This window comes from Mytilus galloprovincialis, chromosome 14 (genome assembly GCF_965363235.1).
Source record: "Mytilus galloprovincialis chromosome 14, xbMytGall1.hap1.1, whole genome shotgun sequence".
In the NCBI taxonomy this organism is placed as follows: domain Eukaryota; kingdom Metazoa; phylum Mollusca; class Bivalvia; order Mytilida; family Mytilidae; genus Mytilus; species Mytilus galloprovincialis.
In genome coordinates this window covers 60,823,787-60,843,817 of record NC_134851.1, presented here as the reverse complement: position 1 = coordinate 60,843,817, position 20,031 = coordinate 60,823,787, and the positions used below count along the sequence as shown (strand labels likewise).

At 32.2% G+C, this 20,031-nt stretch overlaps 1 protein-coding gene across 1 annotated transcript; it reads left to right on the top strand.

Moving 5' to 3' along the window:
* Positions 1-8,932: 8,932 nt before the first annotated feature.
* Positions 8,933-19,873, top strand: LOC143059071 (uncharacterized). Its single transcript, XM_076232534.1, has 5 exons — positions 8,933-9,005; positions 11,936-12,124; positions 13,355-13,776; positions 17,346-17,514; positions 19,590-19,873. The coding sequence occupies exons 2-5, from the start codon at positions 12,025-12,027 to the stop codon at positions 19,856-19,858; spliced, it is 960 nt and encodes a 319-aa protein (XP_076088649.1). The 5' UTR covers positions 8,933-9,005; positions 11,936-12,024; the 3' UTR covers positions 19,859-19,873.
* Positions 19,874-20,031: the final 158 nt, after the last annotated feature.

The window sequence follows — 20,031 nt, the reverse complement described above, 5'->3', positions numbered from 1 at the left end:
CATAAATCTAAAACAAACTGACAACGCCATGGCTAAAAATGAAAAAGACAAACAGAAAAACAATAGTAAACATGACACAACATAGAAAACTAAAAAATAAACAACACGAACCCCACCAAAAACTAGGGGTGATCTCAGGTGCTCCGGAAGGGTAAGCAGATCCTGCTCCACATGTGGCACCCGTCGTGTTGCTTATGTGATTACAAAGTTTAATCCGGTAAATAGTCTAATTCGGTAGGTCACATTCATGAAAGGGAAGGGAATTGTAGTTACGACGTAAGGAACATATCCGATATCATTTGTGAAACGGTTATTCCATAACGGTCAACCAACTCGTGATGGCGTCCGAAAAATTTACGAAGGGATGATTTCAACTTCACCATTTGGAACTCTTGGTTTAATAGCTTCCTTGTGAGCAGCAACCCTCTATCAAGAAAATCATGATAGGATATGCAAGCACGGGAATATCGTATCAATTGGGAGATATATACCCCGTATGCAGGTGCTGCTGGAATGTTGCTACTTAGAAATGGAAAGTTCACAATTGGAAAGCTGAAATCATCTCTTTTGTCGTAAAGTTTTGTTTTCAACCGACCCTCATTGTCAATTTCTAGATGTAAGTCAAGATATGAAGCCGACTTAACTGTATCTGTAGTATCCTTTATCTCTAGTTCGATGGGATAGATGCGTTCCACATAGTCACCAAATTTTGAATTGTTTAGTGAAAGAACATCATCTATATAGCGGAAAGTAGAGTTAAAGGATATTGCTAACTTCTTATCTTTCTTCCTAAGAAGTTCCTGCATGAAGTCAGCCTCATAATAATGGCTTTCCGAGAATTGTATCCAATTGCAGTGGCAGCAGTACTTTGGGGCAAACATTGGACGAGGAAACGAATAGTTTTTCATTGTGATAATGAATCTACTGTTAACATTATAAACAAAGGACGACCAAAGGTGCAAGATATTATGAAACTAATGCGTAAACTCACTTGGTTAGCTGTAATAAACAATTTTACATTTTCAAGAAAGCATATCCCTAGTGTTAAAAATGTGATTGCCGATTCACTTTTTCGATTTGATTTTCAGACGTTCCGGAAAGAAGCTCCGGAAGCAGATGTACGAGCCGTGATTTGTCCGCACTTCTCACTCGTAATGTGGAATTGACTAATAGTGTAAGTTGTTTACTCAAAACTTCAATAGCTCCCAGAACACGTATTCTGCCTATGTCACCTTTTTACGAATGACTGGAGTGATTTGGTTTAATTCAGGCATGCCTCCGTTAACTGAAGAATCTCTTATTCATTTCGCTACGCATTGTTATTAAAACTTGCATTTGAAATGTTCTACTATTAAAATGTCTATATGTGGAATACTTAGAGAATGGGAAACCTTCAATTTTAGCGACAGTTCTGATAAACTTTATCGACTCGATGAGTTATATAGAGGAATAAAGAAAAATGAGAAAAAATCAACAAAAACTAGACTGCCAATTACCTACACGATACTAAAGGATATTTGAGGATAGGGTATTATACGCCGTATGTAGACATTCTTCTGGAAGCAGCGTGTGTCACGGCATATTTTGGATTTCTTTGATGTGGGGAATTTACAGTATTACATTCGTTTGATTCAGAATGCAATGTGAGTATCAAAGATATCCGTTTTTTTAAGGATAAAGTGACCTTTCATTTGAAAGCTTCGAAAACAGCCCCATTTCGTGAAGGTGTTGATATTCATTTATTTGCGTCAGGAGCTTCTGTTTGTCCAGTCTTATCTCTGGAACTTTATATGGACTATCGTACTAGGAAATTCAAAGATAGTAAATCACAAGACGCTATCTTTGTGATGGAAAATAGGAAAGCTTTAACAAGAAACTACTTCATTTCTTCTCTAAAAATATACTTGCCGTACTTGGATACAACTCAGACTTATATAATGGTCACAGCTTTCGCATTGGAGCAAGTACCACAGCAGGTTCAAAAATTGACGATCACCTTATTCAGACACTCGGACGGTGGAGTCCACAGTGTTATACTCGCTATATAAGAATATCTTTATCAACGATACAGCAAGCTCAACAAGCATTAGGCCATCCATTGCGTTTTAATCAGTGTTTCAGGGATATAATAATCCCCATTGTTTAATCTGATTTTGGTTTAAAGTGTGTTTCGATAGTGTTGGGGCATAATAATCCCGATATTATGTAAATATATTGACGTATCATTGTCTTCATTATGTCTACATTTATTATGTGTATATTAATTGCTAAACATATATATTTGTTTATAATCGCTATCAGTGACGTACCATTTTCAATGAATGAGACAACGGTTAAACATTTAAACCAAGTTATAGTAGTATGACAGTTCCCGATTTTGTTTTGAAGTTTGAACTTACTGATTATCTATGTAGATAAAAGAACATTATAGTATTGCCGATGCTGAGAACATTATGATCAGAGTTCATCGCCGGAGTTACATACTGATAAACGATTAGTGATGGACGTTTTAATTGCTATTCATCTAATCGCATCTGATATAAAGTTCATTTGATGATTTGTATATCAAATCACATATTCAGATATGTTAATATAGTTACAATTCTTTGTTCAAAAGATACTGTAAATTCACAATTGATGCGTGCATTTATCATTGCGATTTCAGAAAATCTGTAGAAATATATAGTATCATCTATTAAATGCGAAATTTATCATCGCCATACGCACTCAGTAGAATTGAATTTACAGTAACCATCTTCATTTAGGGTTCAGTTGTCTCCTTTAAATACCAGTCATCAACTGTATTTCTTCCGATTGATATGATTCTCAAGTTTGGGAATTTAACAATCACTTTGACAGCAACCGAGACGGCTAAACGCCAAATGATGTTTATTTTATTGTATGTATATCATGTAGTATGTATCTTAGTTTATTATATCTTAAAAAATATATATTCTATGTTTTGTTGTGTATAAAGGGTTATTTATATAGGTTCACCTAAATAAATTGGTTTTATACACACAAAACTATTTTTCACGTGCACCTTATGGTGCCTCATGCATGAAGAGTGAAGTCATATAGCACGTGACCTATGCCATTATTAATTTGCAATGGAGTAGTGTGGTCGATTCTATATAGACTAACCACCACCTTCCCCACCGCCACCATTGTTTCATTATATTTAGAAATTCATAATGTACTATTAAATTGCTGTCTCGGTATATGATATCTTTTAGGTCAGCATATTTACGTTATTATTAACTCAATTTCCCCAAATTTGATGCAGAGTTATTGGTGTATAAGTTGCTTGTCACAGTTAATGGGACTTATATCAGTAATTTGGTTAAATTTTAAATAGACCAGACACGTGCTAGAAGTTTCCGGACACTAACTAACAACAGATCCCTGTTCTAAGTCAGTCCTGACGTCAGTCCACGCATGGACTTCTATCACTGACGTTTGTTTTATCTACATGATTGTAGTCATAAACAAGAACAGGTCCAGCAGTAAGTTCAAGCATGAACTTAAAGTTAGTTTCCTATCGTTATTCAGAAGTTTAAGCATGAACTCAGATCTTCCGATTGATATGATTCTCAAGCTTGGGCATTAATCAATCACTGTGACAGCAACCGAGATGGCTAAACGCCAAATGATGTTTATTTTATTGTATGTATATCATGTAGTATGTATCTTAGTTTATTATATCTTAATAAATATATATTCTATGTTTTGTTGCGTATAAAGTATGAATAGACTGGTAAAACAACGACATCCAATATCCACAAAACTGCAAGTTTTCCTCAATCCACGAAAATTGATACTCACGAAAATAAATAAGCCCACAATAAACCATATAGAATGAATTATTAAAAAGAGGGAAAACAAACTTAAGGGACATTTAAATTGACGGTAATATACTGACAACGCCCTAGCAATAAAAGAAACAAAGAGAAGTCAAATAAAAATAGCACGATTCACAAACACAATCTAGAAAACTAATGATTGATCAACACGAACCCCACAATTATAAGTTTGCCATTTTAGTCCCATCAATTTTTTACCTTCTTGAAGATATTGAGACGACCTGCCATAAGACCGAATGATTATAACTTGCAAGCGATATCACGACATAACATGTAATCATGAATCAATTATCTATCTATCAGCAATATCTAGGGTTATTTTTCATTCTTTTGACATTCTAATACCATTAATCATTAATACAGTGCCAGTGACATACATTCAATAAAAGCCGACCTTCCACGCATGAAATATATATACATGTATTGTAGAAATTCTATCTCCCATTATTTATTTAATCTTAAATTTACTCATTAAAACAATTTGGTAAATGCATGACGTTAGAAATGGTATACAAACATAGATTAAAAACCATAAGAAATTTGCTTGTACCAAGTCAATAATATGATAATTGTAATCCATTCGTTTGATGTGTTTGAGATTTTGAGTTTGCAATTTGATTAGGGACTTTCCAATTTGAATATTCTTAGGAGTTAAGTATTTTTGTAATTTTATCTTTTATTAAAATGTGTAAAATAGTCAAATATCAAATAAAGTTACATTTTCAAAAAGTTTGATGCCGTCTTAACCTTGCAGGGAGGTGAGAGCGTCTGTAGCTCAGTGTCAAATGCCTTGAAAATGTAGTCTATGGGCCGCCTTAAACTTGCAGTGCGGTGAGAATTTTTGTAGCTCAGTTTTGAATGCCTCACTGTGATTTTGAGATGAAGAGCAACAATAAAAGCGCTGTTTTTTGCTTTTAGTGTGTGTTTTGTTTTGTTGTTGTTGTTCAATGCATGTATTAATTGTGTGTCATGGATACATTTGTAAATACCGCATGTTTTTTGTTTTCTAATAGATCTGTATAACTGAAGTGACTAGTCCTTTTGACAATGCAACTTTAGCAGAATGGTGACCTATAGTTGTTAATTTCTGTGTCATTTTGCTCTTGTGAAGTGTTGTGTCGTCGGTTTTCGAACCACTTCTTTTTTTATATTTACACATTTAAACCGGTGTAATAAACAACAGAAACATAGGAACACGTTTTTGCAGGACTGTTAGTGTTTGTGTTTAGCCAGGCTGGAAAATTTTAGATATAAATAAACAAAAAATCAAAGATATATATTTGCTTTCAGATGTCTTCTTTATAAAAGTATATGTTGTTGGGATGCTGGCATTGACGTATACCTCACATAATTTTAAAAACTTTCTACATTTCGAGGATGTGAATGGTTCTTACAAAACAGAAAGTAAAAGGCAAAAGGGCAGAATAAATGAAGGGGGAATAAAGCACCGGGAAAAATTGAGCAATGCATAATAATGTGATTCTAAAATATAAAGAAATAAGAATACTTGGACAATGAAGAAAGTGCTAAATTTTTAGAAACATTAATACAAAAACGGAAATCTATTAGTGCATTAGACGAACTTCAAGATGTTATGAATTTTTAAAAGGAGGAGATATATATCGAGGATGAAATTCGTAATGCCGATGATTACAATTTCTTTTTCGAACACTAAAATACGACCTATATGAAAATTTAAAACATTAACAAACAAATTATGTACTGATATCCCACAGCATGATCACGCATTACCTTCTCACACGTTTGAAAACATTATTCAACACAGTTCTGTTCCGTACACAACACACATGTATCCCGTACAGAAACCTAGCAACCAAAATCACCGTTTATCGAAACTTACACTATCATTGTTAAACGGAGAAATTCTGACTTGGCAAACATGTTGGGACTCTTTTAAATCTTCCGTCCATTACAAAGTAACACTCAAAGACGTACAAGAATTCAGTTATTTAAAATTCCAGCTTCTTAATGATGCTGAAGGACAACTGATCGGTTACCGCTCACAAACTAAAATTACATGGCAGCTATTAAACTTTTAAATGAGAGCTTCGGACAATCGCATAAGAGTACAAATGCTTATATGCAAGCTATGTTAAAACTTAAAGCACCACACACCAACCTACTCAGTCTACGTGTTTATTACGACAAGTTAGAGGTATATATAAGAGGTCATGGACCGTTAGGCCAATTTGGATAATTGTGTGGTGTGTTACGTGAAAACGATTGCTATAATTGGCCAGTGAATGATTTGAGACGTGGACTTTTGAAAGAGATCACCATAAATGAAACTGAACAACGTTCGTCGTCGATTATTGATTCAATGCAATCTACCGCAATGACCGCATCATTTTTCTCAAGCACTATCAGAAAAGGTGAACCGAGTAGATACATTCAATAACCGTAACAGACACACACCAAATAAACAACAAAAACCTTTCATTTTCTGGTAGAATTTACAAAATGCTCAAATGTTACAGAAAACAACAAACGCCTATCAATCGTCAAACAAAATAAGTTATGCTTCACATGCTTAGAACCACATCGTTCCGTAGATTGCAAATCGAAAATCCCTACCGCCAGTGCCATAAAAAGCACCACACATATCTTTGCCATGAAAATACGTTTACTAATGATAAGAAAACGCCTGTAAACGCCGTGGTAAATGATAGCGAAAATACATTAATCGCTGCAAGTTTTCATTCATTTGAAGGAAAATCCCGCCAGAACGTGCTTCTTAAAATTGCTGTTGCACCAGTTTGAGGAAATTGAAATGCTGATACGCACATTTTAGTTTGACGAAGGAGCACAACGTTCTTATTTTACGGAGGAGTAAGTATCGAACACAGACTTAGAAATACTAGGACCAGAAAACATACCTTTATCGGCATTTGGAAGTAACGACAGTAAAGTCTGTCATTTGTCAAGAGCACGTATATACCAGGGTATCACCAGCCCAGTAGTCAGCATTCCTGTGCTGACATAAATTATCATTGATATGGTAATATTTATAAATTAACTGCTTGCAAACAATTTTGAAATATTGTAATGCTAAGGATTTTCTACCTTAGAAATAGATTACCTTGGCTGTATTTGGCAAAGCATTTCGAAATTTTTGTCATCAATGCTCTTCAACTTCGTACTTTATTTGGTCTTTTTAACTTTTTTGGATTCGAGCGTCACTGATCGGTCTTTTGTAGACAAAACGTGCGTCTGACGTAAATACAAAATTAAATCCTGGTATCTTTGATGAGTTTATTTATATACATAGAGTCGTTAAATAGAAAGGAAATTACAGTTAAGGCTGTTTGTTTATCAATTTAATCAGTAATGATATACGAGAATTCAAGTACCTGAAAGGATTACGTTTAGCTCATCCGTTTGCAAAAGACAACTTTTTTTTGGGAAATTTGCTTGCTCGTCGTAGTTGATTTCTATTGGAATTTCGTAAAAGATACAATATTTAGAGTTAAAGGTCCAACCGCCGTAAAGTGCAAACTTGGTTATTTGTTGTCTGATCTAATTCCGACGTCTTATCGTCAACAGAGTAATGTAGGTTTGTACAACATATTGACATCGCACAAACCAGAGGAGTTCAATTTAGAACGATTTTGGGAATTAGAGTCGTTAGGAATAGAAAGCAACACGACATATCTTAAAACGGAGATCATATGGAAACCTATCAAAAGTCAGCTGTACTGCTAAAACACTTACAGCAAATAGAAAATGAAACTACTCAAATACTCACAAGGATGTATATGTTAACTACATTATCGAAACCTATACATTGACTAATTCAGATATTTCAAACGTAATCAAGGATTATTTACACTTATACAACTTTTTTGAAACCATTGGAAATTTGAGTACTTAACCTCACTTCGAGAATTTCATAAAAAAAAACAGGAGACAATAAGATGAAAATTAAAGTAAGACATGAAGTTGTTACTGGTAACGATTGTTTAGTCCGTTTGGCGATAATCAGAACGACCAGTGATCAAACTTTAGAACTCTAGAAATAAACGAAGTAACACCCATCTGGTGAATATGTGAAAGAACCAAACAACGACGAAATACCGATACGAACATTGTCCGTGCGAAAGGCTTCAATTCGTAAAAACGAGAGAACAAAATCATGGACCCGTTAAAGTTTTATTCAAATACCTAGCTAGTAGTGTAAAATACAATTTCTCTTCTTTATTAATGAACATTTAAAGTAATATTTAATTGTTTGTACATAAATACACTTTGAGGGCCATAGTATATTGAGAATAATACGCGCTTCATACAAAATTTACACCGGTCAACGCTTTTACTTAATGAATGACTGTTATTTATTTTGAATTTATTGAACCATAAAATTAATTTATGACTCTTCACATTGAATAATCCGCGAAGCGAATGATGTAAAATGTGAAGAGTCAAAAATTTTATGGTTCAATAAGTTCAAAATAAATTATTGCTATTCATTATAAATAAATTTCTATCAAAAATTGGGCTCAAAGAACTTTTTCTCTTATTTATATTAACAATCACAACGTACACACATGTTGGCGTATGAATACACAACCTCAGAGTGGGTGTGTCGCCATAAAAATTGATAACATTGAAAATAAAACTAATACTTTTAACTAATCAGAAGACAGTAAATACACCAAATTTATTTATACCCAAATGAAGTTACAAACAGAAGCATTCAATTCTTTAATAATGTTACGTCATATGTTTGTGACGTAACTCGCACCTTGTATGGGCTTTGTCATTGTAAATATTATACGCAAAATAAACACAACGCCAAGTACATATACGACTTACTTAGTTTATTACACACACTATTTAAATGTTCATCTATTTTGAAATAGCTATATATAATACATTCAATAATATAAAATAGAGACACTATTATGTATTAAATTATTTTACATATTTGTTTATATATTTTACAGGAGAGTTTTTTTTTCTTTTTCTTCTCTTTTATATTGTTTTTGTTTAAAATTCCTTTTAGTCAGGATTCGTTGTACTAAATATAGCACTTACCTATACGATAATATGGGTTGTCCCGTAAAAACGAAAGTAAAATTTACACAACATTTGACAAGACTGTTTAAGGACTTCCTTGATTTGGTAAGAAACTATGTTTGGATAGTACTAACGCACATTCACAAATAAAAGGACCAAATCACAAATATATAGATGCGGAGTTTATTTTAAAGTTTAAATCTATATTCGTATATAATTAGAATTCGAACAGAAATTATTAATTTGCAAATCAAAGCCACATATACCCTTACAGGTTTAAAATTTTGTACAATTCTGCGTGATTCTTAAAACACAATATAAGTATCAGAAAAGTGTATAATTGTATTTGTGTTTTTACGATCTAATCATAAGTTCTTATCAAACAATGAACATTCAGTACATGCACTTGGGCGAGAAAAATATTAAAAGAGGGGAGGCAATCATTTAGTATTAAGATGATTACTGTTTATTACTAAGGAGTTTTCCTTCTTTAATTCTGTTTTGTTTTTTGTTCTTTTTGTTTCCATTTAGTCAGGATTCGTTTACTTAATAATATAGTACTCCCTAAAAGATTATTTGGTTCGCTGAGGTCATGAAAGTGGTTTTTTTTTCCTGCAAAAACGAAAGTAGAATTAACACAACATTTGACAAGACTATTTGAGGACCTCTTATGAATTACAATATACGTTGAATCACAAACGCCAAAATCATTCAATCGCGTAATGGAAATAACTATTTGTGGATTCTTATAAATTCTATATACAAATATATAACTTTTGGACTAGTTTTAATCTCGGTCTATTTCTGAAATTTATTCTTTCATACTTTTTGATTTTTTAACCCTGTATGCTTACATTGCCTAGGTAAATTTTAAAATAGTTTGTATGCACATTGAACGACAAATCTATGTGACGTGTAAATCTTTCTGACGTCAGACACACAAATCAATGAATGTGTTTGTGTTCTGTTAAATTGTTCCTTTTAAAATTGTTATACGATGATGACTGATGTACCCATATTCTGACTAGTCTATTTATTGTGTCTGTTAACGCATCAATGTAAATTTATCGGAATTTGGTGAGACTACAATAATATAATAAACTTATATTTGATTTCATTATCACCCATTTCAGTGATTTGGATATTTCAGTAAGAAATTTGTAAGTGTTGTTTGTGTCCCCTTTGCCTTCATAGACCATTCATTCCTATATTATGTGTATTTATTTAAGCAGGGCTCTATAATGCGATACGTGAGGGCAGTCAAACGTTTACATATACAAAAAAGAAGATGTGGTATTGTCGAGTCTGACACTTTTGTCGCAAAAAGCTCGACATAGGGATAGCGATCCGGCGGCGGTGGAGGTGTTAGCTAATTTCTTTAAAGTTTCATATTTTAGAAACTGGACACCTGGATGCTTCATACTTTGTATATGGATGCCTCATGTTTCGAAGTTTCCGTCAGTCACATGTCCAATGTCCTTGACCTCATTTTCATGGTTCCGTGACTTTTTGGAAAAAAGTTAAGATTTTTTGTAATGTTAAATTCTCTCTTATTGTAAATAATAGGATAATTATATTTGGTATGTGCGCACCTTGCAAGGTCCCCGTGCCCGTCAGATAGTTTTCACTTGACCTCGACCTCATTTCATGGATCAGTGAACAAGGTTAAGTTTTGGTGGTCAAGTCCATATCTCAGAAACATGAGCAATAGGTCTAGTATATTCGATGTATGGAAGCACTGTAAGGTGTACATGTCCAACTGGCAGGTGTCATCTGACCTTCACCTGATTTGCATGGTTCAGTGGTTATAGTTAAGTTTTTGTGCTTTGGTCTGCTTTTCTTATACTGTATGCAATAGGTCTACTATATTTGGTGTATATAATGATTGTAAGGTGTACATATCTAACTGGCAGATGTCATCTGACCTTGGCCACATTTTCATGGTTCAGTGGTCAAAGTCAAGCGTTTGAGTGTTGGTCTTTTTTTCCTAATATTATATGCGATAGGTCAACTGTACTTGTTGTATAGAAATATTTTATGATCTATATGTCAGTCGAGCAGGTTTTATTTGACCATGACCTCATTTTCACGGTTCATTGCTCAGTGTTAACTTTTGGTGTTTTGGTTTGGTTTTTTTAAACTATAAGCAATAGATGAACTATATTTATTGTATAGAAGAATTGTTAGCTGTACATGTCTGCTTAGTAAAGTTCATCTGACCTTGACCTTTTTTCATGGTTCATTGGTCAATGTTTAGTTTTCTTGGTTTATGTTTAGTTTGTGTGACAGTTGTAATAATTAAAGCTTTATATTGAGGACTATGAAAATAATACCAATGATTAGCAAAGAAGGCGATACATTTCATCGTGTGCACTCTTGTGATTGCCAATGAGACAACTCTCTACAAGAGACCAAAATGGCCGAATTTAACAACTATAGGTCACTGTACGGCCTTCAACAATGAGCAAAGCCCATACCGCATCGTCAGTTAAAAAAGGTCCTGAAATGACAATGTAAAACAATGCAAACGAGAAAACTAACGTTCTTGTTTAAATAAAAAAAAATTAACGAAAAACAAATATGTAACATAAAAAAACGCCGACAACCACTCAACTACAGGTCCCTGACTTGGAACAGGCACATACATAGATATGTATTCTTGAGGTTGTTTTTTTTTTAAGCATATATATTTTAACTACTTAAACAAACAAACAAAGGTTATACCAAAAACCAATATGAGGGGGTTAGTAGGCACTTGTTAATGGCTATCACCAATACCCCTTTACAATTGCAATTCACTTTGCACACATAATTACAAAATTTGAATTTCATAACCTACCCTTACCCCTACAAAAATATTGCCCTCTAACCATCACACGAAGACACACATTCAACAATGATAATGAAATAAGATTATGGAATGTAAATGATACGACAAGAATTCAACAGTTTAGACATGTCATAACAGAGTTCAATATCAGCATACCCAATCTCATGATTTATTTACAATATCTGTTCTGTGGTATTTTTTACAGTTTATGGTTAAATGTTTTAAAGAACACAATTACATATATAAAGGATGAATCTCTAAGGAATTGTAAACAAGATTGAGAAAAACCCAAAAATGACTGAACAAACAGAACTAAGGCCATTAAAACGGTCGATACCACCTGATTTACAGGAACGAGTAGAAGACATACAGATAAAGGTACCAAGAACTACAGGTATACGAAATATATTTAATGTTATCTAATTGGTTAATCGTGGGGAGATGCACGATTTATAATTAGTTACTTAAACACCAATCATTGTAGTGAAAGAGGGTAGGAGGGTTCATGTTTTATTTCAATAAATTAATTGTTTGATTTTAAATAACATATCATTATATTAGAAATTGTGTCAGAATGAGAAGGAAAAATTGAGGCTGTTTCAATTTGGAACTATTTTAAAAAATTTCATATTCTTATTATTACAAAAAAAAAATGATTGGATTCATATATTTTTTAAATAGTACCAAAACAAAGATCAGTGGTCCCTTATTTATACTGTGAGAAACAAATATAATTGAATTTTCACCTGACAATTTTCTGACATAAGATAATTCTTGTTTAAATTTTAAAACAGTTATCATGGTTATTATGTTATACAAAATAAAAACAATGGAACAAGTATACATTGTTGAATAAAACGAGATTTTGGGTAAGCATCAAGGATGACAGCAAACCAACATCATGTATTTTTTCATCTACACATTGCTGTATTTGTCATTAGCATATTAATGATTGTATAAAAAATAAGAAATGAGGTATGATTGCAAATGAGTCTTAGTCACAACTATCCACCAGAGTTCAAATAAAATTGATGCAAATAATTACAGTCAACTGTACAGTAATGAGAAAATGACATACATGTACCATATGATTGGCTATAATAGGCCTCAAATAGAAAAACATGAAACAAATCAATTTAGAATTCAATAAACAAGCCAACGAAGTAACCTGTATCTTTACATATTAAATGCATTACACAAAAAAGGTATGAAAAAAAATCTCTTGCAATCTTTCGGTCAGTGAATTTTATCACTTTGATAATGAATGATTTATTGTTCATTATAAAGGAGTAGTCTCTAACAGTCAATCTTTTGGAAGATAAAGATGTGCATAAGCCTTGATTTCCTTCTTTTTTCCATGTTTCTCAACAAAAAATAAACATATTAACCTATGACAATTGTCAATGATTATGCGTCTAGAGATAGCATGAATCTGACAGGTCGACAAAACATCTGTAGAAACACAATATAAAATGAACCTGAAACAAAATGGTTTTATAAGAACTATAAGTAAAGACTGAAAAAGACAAATATGTATGTCAATGTTTTGTGCATGAACAATTATTGTACATTGTAATTTCTCATATCGATTTATTATAATTAATTCAGATATTTGTCTTCCAAGTTATAGGACCACCAGATGATTTAGACGATAGAAAAAGAAGATGGTTAATAGTGGGTATCTGTCTTCATTCAATCATATCTCCAGTACTGAGGACATATGTTGTGCCTGTTGTTACTAAACTTTGTTATTCACTAACAAGCAGGAACAACATTCATAAACAAACTGATATCAGTTATCTAAAGAAATATCCTCCTACTAACACAACACTTAATTATCAAGCTATTAACAGCAACAAAACTAAAAGAAATAAAGCAAAATATGATTACAGAGTCAGGAGTGCCGTTGATTTATCCCGATTGTTCCTTCATACACACATGGCACACTTCACCGCATTCGATGATTCCTGTGACTCATCTGCATTGCTTGGAATCATTATCAACATCGATAGATTCCCGAAAGATGTTCAACATGATGCTGGACAGGTAATAAAGAATACTATAATGAGTTTTTGTTATCAAAGATTGTGGTTTCTTACCTTAGACTTCAAGTAATGGGCATCATGAAATAATCAACATTGGGAGCAGAAATGGCTTATTCTTTAACCTTGTTTTAATCTTACTACTTAATGCTGGATAAAGGGATGTTAGGTTTGCAGAATTTATTCATTTAGATCTGTATACCAATGCCTTACAGTCTGAAGATATGTTGTCAATTCCATACGAAGCTGGTATATATTAAGAAAAGTTAGACGATTAATATCTTTGTTTGTTCTTATCTATCCTCCCTAATAGGAGCACAAGTATGGGCTATGGTGTGAAGGTGGATATTTGATAGAAAGTATATGTACAAATTTCATGTGAGCATTGCTTACACAGTTTTTCCCAGTTCAGGCCTTGCCTTTACGTATCTACTACCAAAAGGTTAACCTTCCACAAAACAATAAATACTCTGAAATTAAACATACAAACACGTGCTCAACTGATTTGATCATAAAAAAGGCTGAAGTAAAAGGGTTCAAATAGAAAATATGAAAGCAGAGAAAACTGAGCCCCATATAATCAAAACGACTTTATTATGTTTAGCAGATAACAGCACACGAGTACTACAAATAAGGTGTATGAACTTTAATTCACTAATCTGTGATGTCGCAGGGGTTTTCTTGTATATTTCTTTTTTTCTTTATTTCACATTTATTTGAGTGAGCATTAAGATTTTTTTTTAAATGATAATGTTAAAGTGGTTTCAGTTTTATATTGTTTTGCGTTGCAATCTCTGATAATAACTTCCAAAAATATGAGTATATTGTCAAAATATTCGTCAACTGAATTGTACTCTGATTTGTCAACATTACTTTATTGACTATATTCAGAAACGACAAATATATGAACTTCTCTTAAACTGTTAGTTTGACCAAATTTAAACGGTTCGTTGACACAGTTGTTTCTTGATGAAAATGAAAATCAGTGAGGCTAGATTTAGTAATGAGCCATTTTTATTCCTTGCCCTTTAAGACTTGTACGTCAAAGCTTCAATTAACAAAATTTATTTGTTCTGAGTTTATGGTTAACCTATAATCCATTTTTTAATTTTGTCTTTTATTTTTTGAGTGTGTTTTCTAATTATTCATTTATTTATTTTTTTTTTTTTTTTTGTATTATTAATTATTTTCTTTTTTCCTCAATTTTCCGTCTGTTGATCCATATTTATATATACATATGTTAGCAGAAATAAGTAGAATTAGGCATTAAGCCTGAATCCTAGGCTATAAGCTAATGCCTAGGCAATAAGTCTATTGCCTAAATGATATTAGGCATTAGTCTTAATTCCTAGGATTTAAGCTTATACCCTGAAAAATGTGTGCTAGCATTAAGCTTAATGCCTAGAATACATGTATAAATGCGAGTAAATAAATGACATTTATTCATTAAAATAAAAATATATTTGTTACATAATAACATTATGATAACTAGGTTTATCGAAATTAAACTGTCCTAAGATTGGTCCCATAAGATTATATTCTTAGGACAGAAATTATGATAAAGTAAGGACCGACTTACGACATGTCTCAGCATGCACAGCTATCCTAGCTATGATTTTCTGACCACTCCCCTTAGTATTGGCGTGAAAGAAAATAGCAAATGAAAAAATTGAAATATTGTATCAAAAACCAACAACTTTAATTAAAAAAGCGATTGATTATTAGAAAATACTTTTTTTTAAATTTAAATTTAAGGGTAATAAATAATTTTGATATTATAATTGTACATTTAAATTCTTTGAAACCAAAAAAATAAGTAAAAAAGTATAGCTACGTTTTATATTAGAATTGAATTGTAAAAAAATAAAATTAAATATATAATTGTTCATCTTTCATATACATACTGAGTACTTCAAATATTTTATTTTTATACTGTAAAAGAAAAAAAACGTATTTTACTGATGCAAAACTACAGGGCCAAGATTCATCCTGAATATATATATACAAAAAAGAAGATGTGGTATGATTGCAAATGAGACAACTGTCCACAAGAGACCGCAAATAGAATCACTAATAAAATATGTTATTTATATTTAAACGCATCAAATAATCATTTGAAAATATGAAAACTTGATAGAAATTTGTGTTGAAATCATTTTGTTATCACAAGTTGTGGAACTGTGAACAAGGAAAATCATCAAATAAAAAAAAATGGAAAATGGTGTGAGCAAACAATCATATCTTAAACATGTTAAAGTTATCTACTTTTGAGCAGTTTAAACCAGCTCCACTAGTGAAACGTACAAATTTTCAAATAAATATTATAAATATTCTATAGAATCGCCCCCTTTTTTAATTGGATAATTTGTTTTTTTTTAATTTTTAATCTTTTTAATATTTTGTTAAATAATTTAAATAACCAATTGAACATACTTTTGAAGATTTGTCAAATGAATGTATATTTTATACATGTAATATTAGAAATATAGTTGAGAAACGACTTTATATCAAGACTAAATCGCTAAATACATGAAATATGCTTAAATTCCAGAGTTTACTAATTGCCTAAAATTATGTTCGGCAATAGGATGAATAATCATCATCAAATTTCAGGAAATGTCTTTGCATCGGAACTAAACACATTTATTCAAAAACCAGTTGTTGGCATGACACGGGTTATGTTCTTCTCTTATATTTTATGATGGTATGATACTAAACCCCTAACGGGAAGGATTGTTAAATCATAATCTTTGAATCAGTTTTATTGAAGTCTGGAGCTGGCATGTCAGTTAACTGCTATTATTCTGTTGTTATTTATGTATTTTGTCATTTTGTTTATTTTTGGTTGGTTACATCTTCTGACATCACACTCGGATTTCTCTTAAACTGAATTTTAATGTGCGTATTGTTATGCATTTACTTTTCTACATTGGCTAGAGGTAAATGGGGAAGGTTATGATCTCTTAAACATGTTTAACCCCGGCGTATTTTTGCGCCTGTCCCAAATCAGGAGCCTCTACCTTTGTTAGTCTTGTATTATTTTAATTTAAGTTTCTTGTGTACAATTTGGAAATAAGTATGGCGTTTATTATCACTGAACTAGTATATATTTGTTTAGGGCCAGCTGAAGGACGCCTCTGGAGCGGGAATTTCTCGTTACATGACCTGTTCGTGACCTTCTGCTGTTGTTTTCTCTATGGTCGGGTTGTTGTCTCTTTGACACATTCTCCATTTCCATTCTCAATTTTATTAATGCCTGAAAATTTCAGGCAATAGCTTATGCCATGCGTTAGCTTATTGCCTAGGATTTCAGCTTAATGCCTAATTTCACTTATTGCCGCTAACACATATACCAAATAGATATAACATTCTATAGATTTATGCTCATACATATATTTTTGTACTATATTGCTATAAATGTTAAATGAAGAAGACTTTATAAGTCTGTTTGACTTGTGTCTTATCCAATTTGTATTTGAACAAATAAAATATTATTAAACTGAATTTAATTATCTAGTATGAACTTGTAAATCTGTATAGCTGGCTGTTAGTTTCACATACTTCATTTTTCAGATACGATATACCATACGTAATCCCTGGGCGCATTGTGACTTCAGTGAATGGGATGCTGTCAAATATGCTGATTCATTTCAGTTGATGGGACAACTTGTACAACACCTTTGTCTTAGTAACAGGGAAGAACATAGAATCTTGGGAGAATTGAATAAATGGGCAACAAATGGTAATTTCCAAAGAATTACAAAACAATAAACACATGGTCAAATAATATACAATTCTGACAATAATACTTCACTGATATGCCCACAAATTATCAACTAAACTCAGAATTTTAAATAACATTGATACCAAATTTAAAGAGGGACAAATATCAGAATAAGGTAGATATAAGAAAATGTGAAATGAGTGCCAATTAGACAACGTTCCATCCAAGTAACAAATTATAAAGGTAAACCATTATATGTCAAGGTACGGCCTTCAACATGCAGCCTTGGCCGAACAGCAAGCCATGACAGGCTCCACAAATTAATAGTGTTAAACCATTTAAACGGGAAAGCCAACGGTTTAATCTATAAAAAAAAACGAGAAATGAGAAACAGGTACTACATAAACAGACGTCAACTACTGTACTTCAAATGATGGACTTCGGACAGGTGCAAACATTTGAAGCGGGATTTAACGTGTTAATAATATCCAAACCGTCTCCCTTTACTGAAACAATAGCATCAAAACATGGAAAGGCACACTATCAAATTGAAAGACATGCTACATGTAGATATTTCAATTTATGTCCTTATCAGTATGATCGGTATTTACCCCATTAAGAATATTAGATTATACACACATTGTTAAACTCCACATATGACTATATAACCTAATAATTTGGCTTAGCTGCTTGGTATTTGACCTAAAACAAATTCTTAACATGTTGTTATTCCTATAACAATTTATTTGCATAATGTTCTGTCCAGAATGTTCTTGTTTTTGTACAGTATGTCTGTCATATAATGGTGTCATTGTAGTGTTATATTTAACATTGTCATAAAATTTGCGAGGTTTTGCTAACCACAAAACTAGTATCCACCCACCATTTTTTCTTAAAATGTCCTGTACCAAGTCAGAAAAATGGCCATTGTTATATTATAGTTCGTTTTTGTGTGTTTCATTTTAGTGTTGTGTTTCTGTTGTGTAGTAGTTCTCCTTTTGTATTTGATGTTTCTCTCTCGGTTTTAGTTTGTGGCCCGGATTTGTTTTTATCTCAATCAATTTATGAATTCCGAACTGCAGTATACTACTGATGCAATTACTTGTAGATAAAGACAACAACAAAATTATCCTGTTTTAATGAATTGCTTTCCCTTGTGCGATGTGTAATAAGCCAAAGTTTAAAAGCATTACATTTTCGTAGAAAATCAACTTCAAAACAAAAACATGTTGGCAGCGGTAGATCTTAAGAAAAAAAAGCATCGTGAACATCTGTTTCTTCTTGTTGGGAGTAGACCATATATACTTCCGTTCCTTGCTTTATATTATCAAGTACTTACAATGATCTCAAAAACATGATTTATTTTTTTTCGTTTTAAAGTCGCAACCTCATGTAAAATGGTATACAAAGTTAACTGATGTAAATGTTTTATATCAGCAATGTCTTAGAAATATTCGGATTATACCCCTTCTAAATTAAATTATTTTGACAAAATTCATTGTTGTTGCTCTCAAGTGTAAAATTCTTACAAAATGTTATGTATTATAATCTTAATCGCTTAAAATAAATTAAAAAAAAACAACATAATAAGTAACGAAGAAACATAAAAAGTCATTTACTCAAAGCACAAAAACAAAAAATTTACACAAGAATATCAAAATTTATAATAGCACTAGAATACAATGACGCTATAGGAAGATGTGTTATGCATGCCAATGAGACAACTCTCCATCCAGATATCAATTTATTAAAGTAAACCATAATAACATGAATAAGTCAATGAACAGATTTCAACACGGCGACTTGGCTCACACCGAACAACAAGCTATAAAGGGCCCCAAAATAACTAGTGTAAAACAATTCAAACGTGAAAAACCCGGTCTAATCTATATAAATAAATGAGTAACGAGAAACACGTTTAAATACCGAGCCACGTAAAACGTCACATCTCTTACTTAAGATAAATTGTAGAAGTTACGATATTTAAGGTAAACACTTTAGGCCCAATTTTTAAGTTCATATTGAAAATAAATTTAAGCAGAGTATGTACATTTGAAATGAATCATATTTAATAAAATCCTACTTAATTTCAGGTCAGAATTTCCTAAGTGGCACACCACTTGGTTTAGAGATAGTTGATGAGATGCGTCAACAGATTCATGTTCTCAGCGAATATGTACAGACATTATGTACAGACGCAGACAGCCAGTTCATTAAAGTGCAGAAAGAATTGAGGGAGTTTGAAAATGGTTTAATGGAAGTATTAGAGAGAATTCGAAATTTAGAAAATGTAGGTGAAAAATCTGTCAGATATATAAAGCAAATTGTAAGTCTTTCTTTCAATCAGGGAATAAGTAATTGAATCTGTCTGTAAGGAGTATATTATATATTAGCTGTATTTTGTGGCTATTCTTTTCTGAATTTTTAGTCGTCAATGCACTTCAGCTTCGCTCTTTATATGGCTTTGTTGAACCTGTTTTGATTCAAGTGAGACTTTGAATATGATGCCCGGATGCGTCTGGCGTACAAATATTT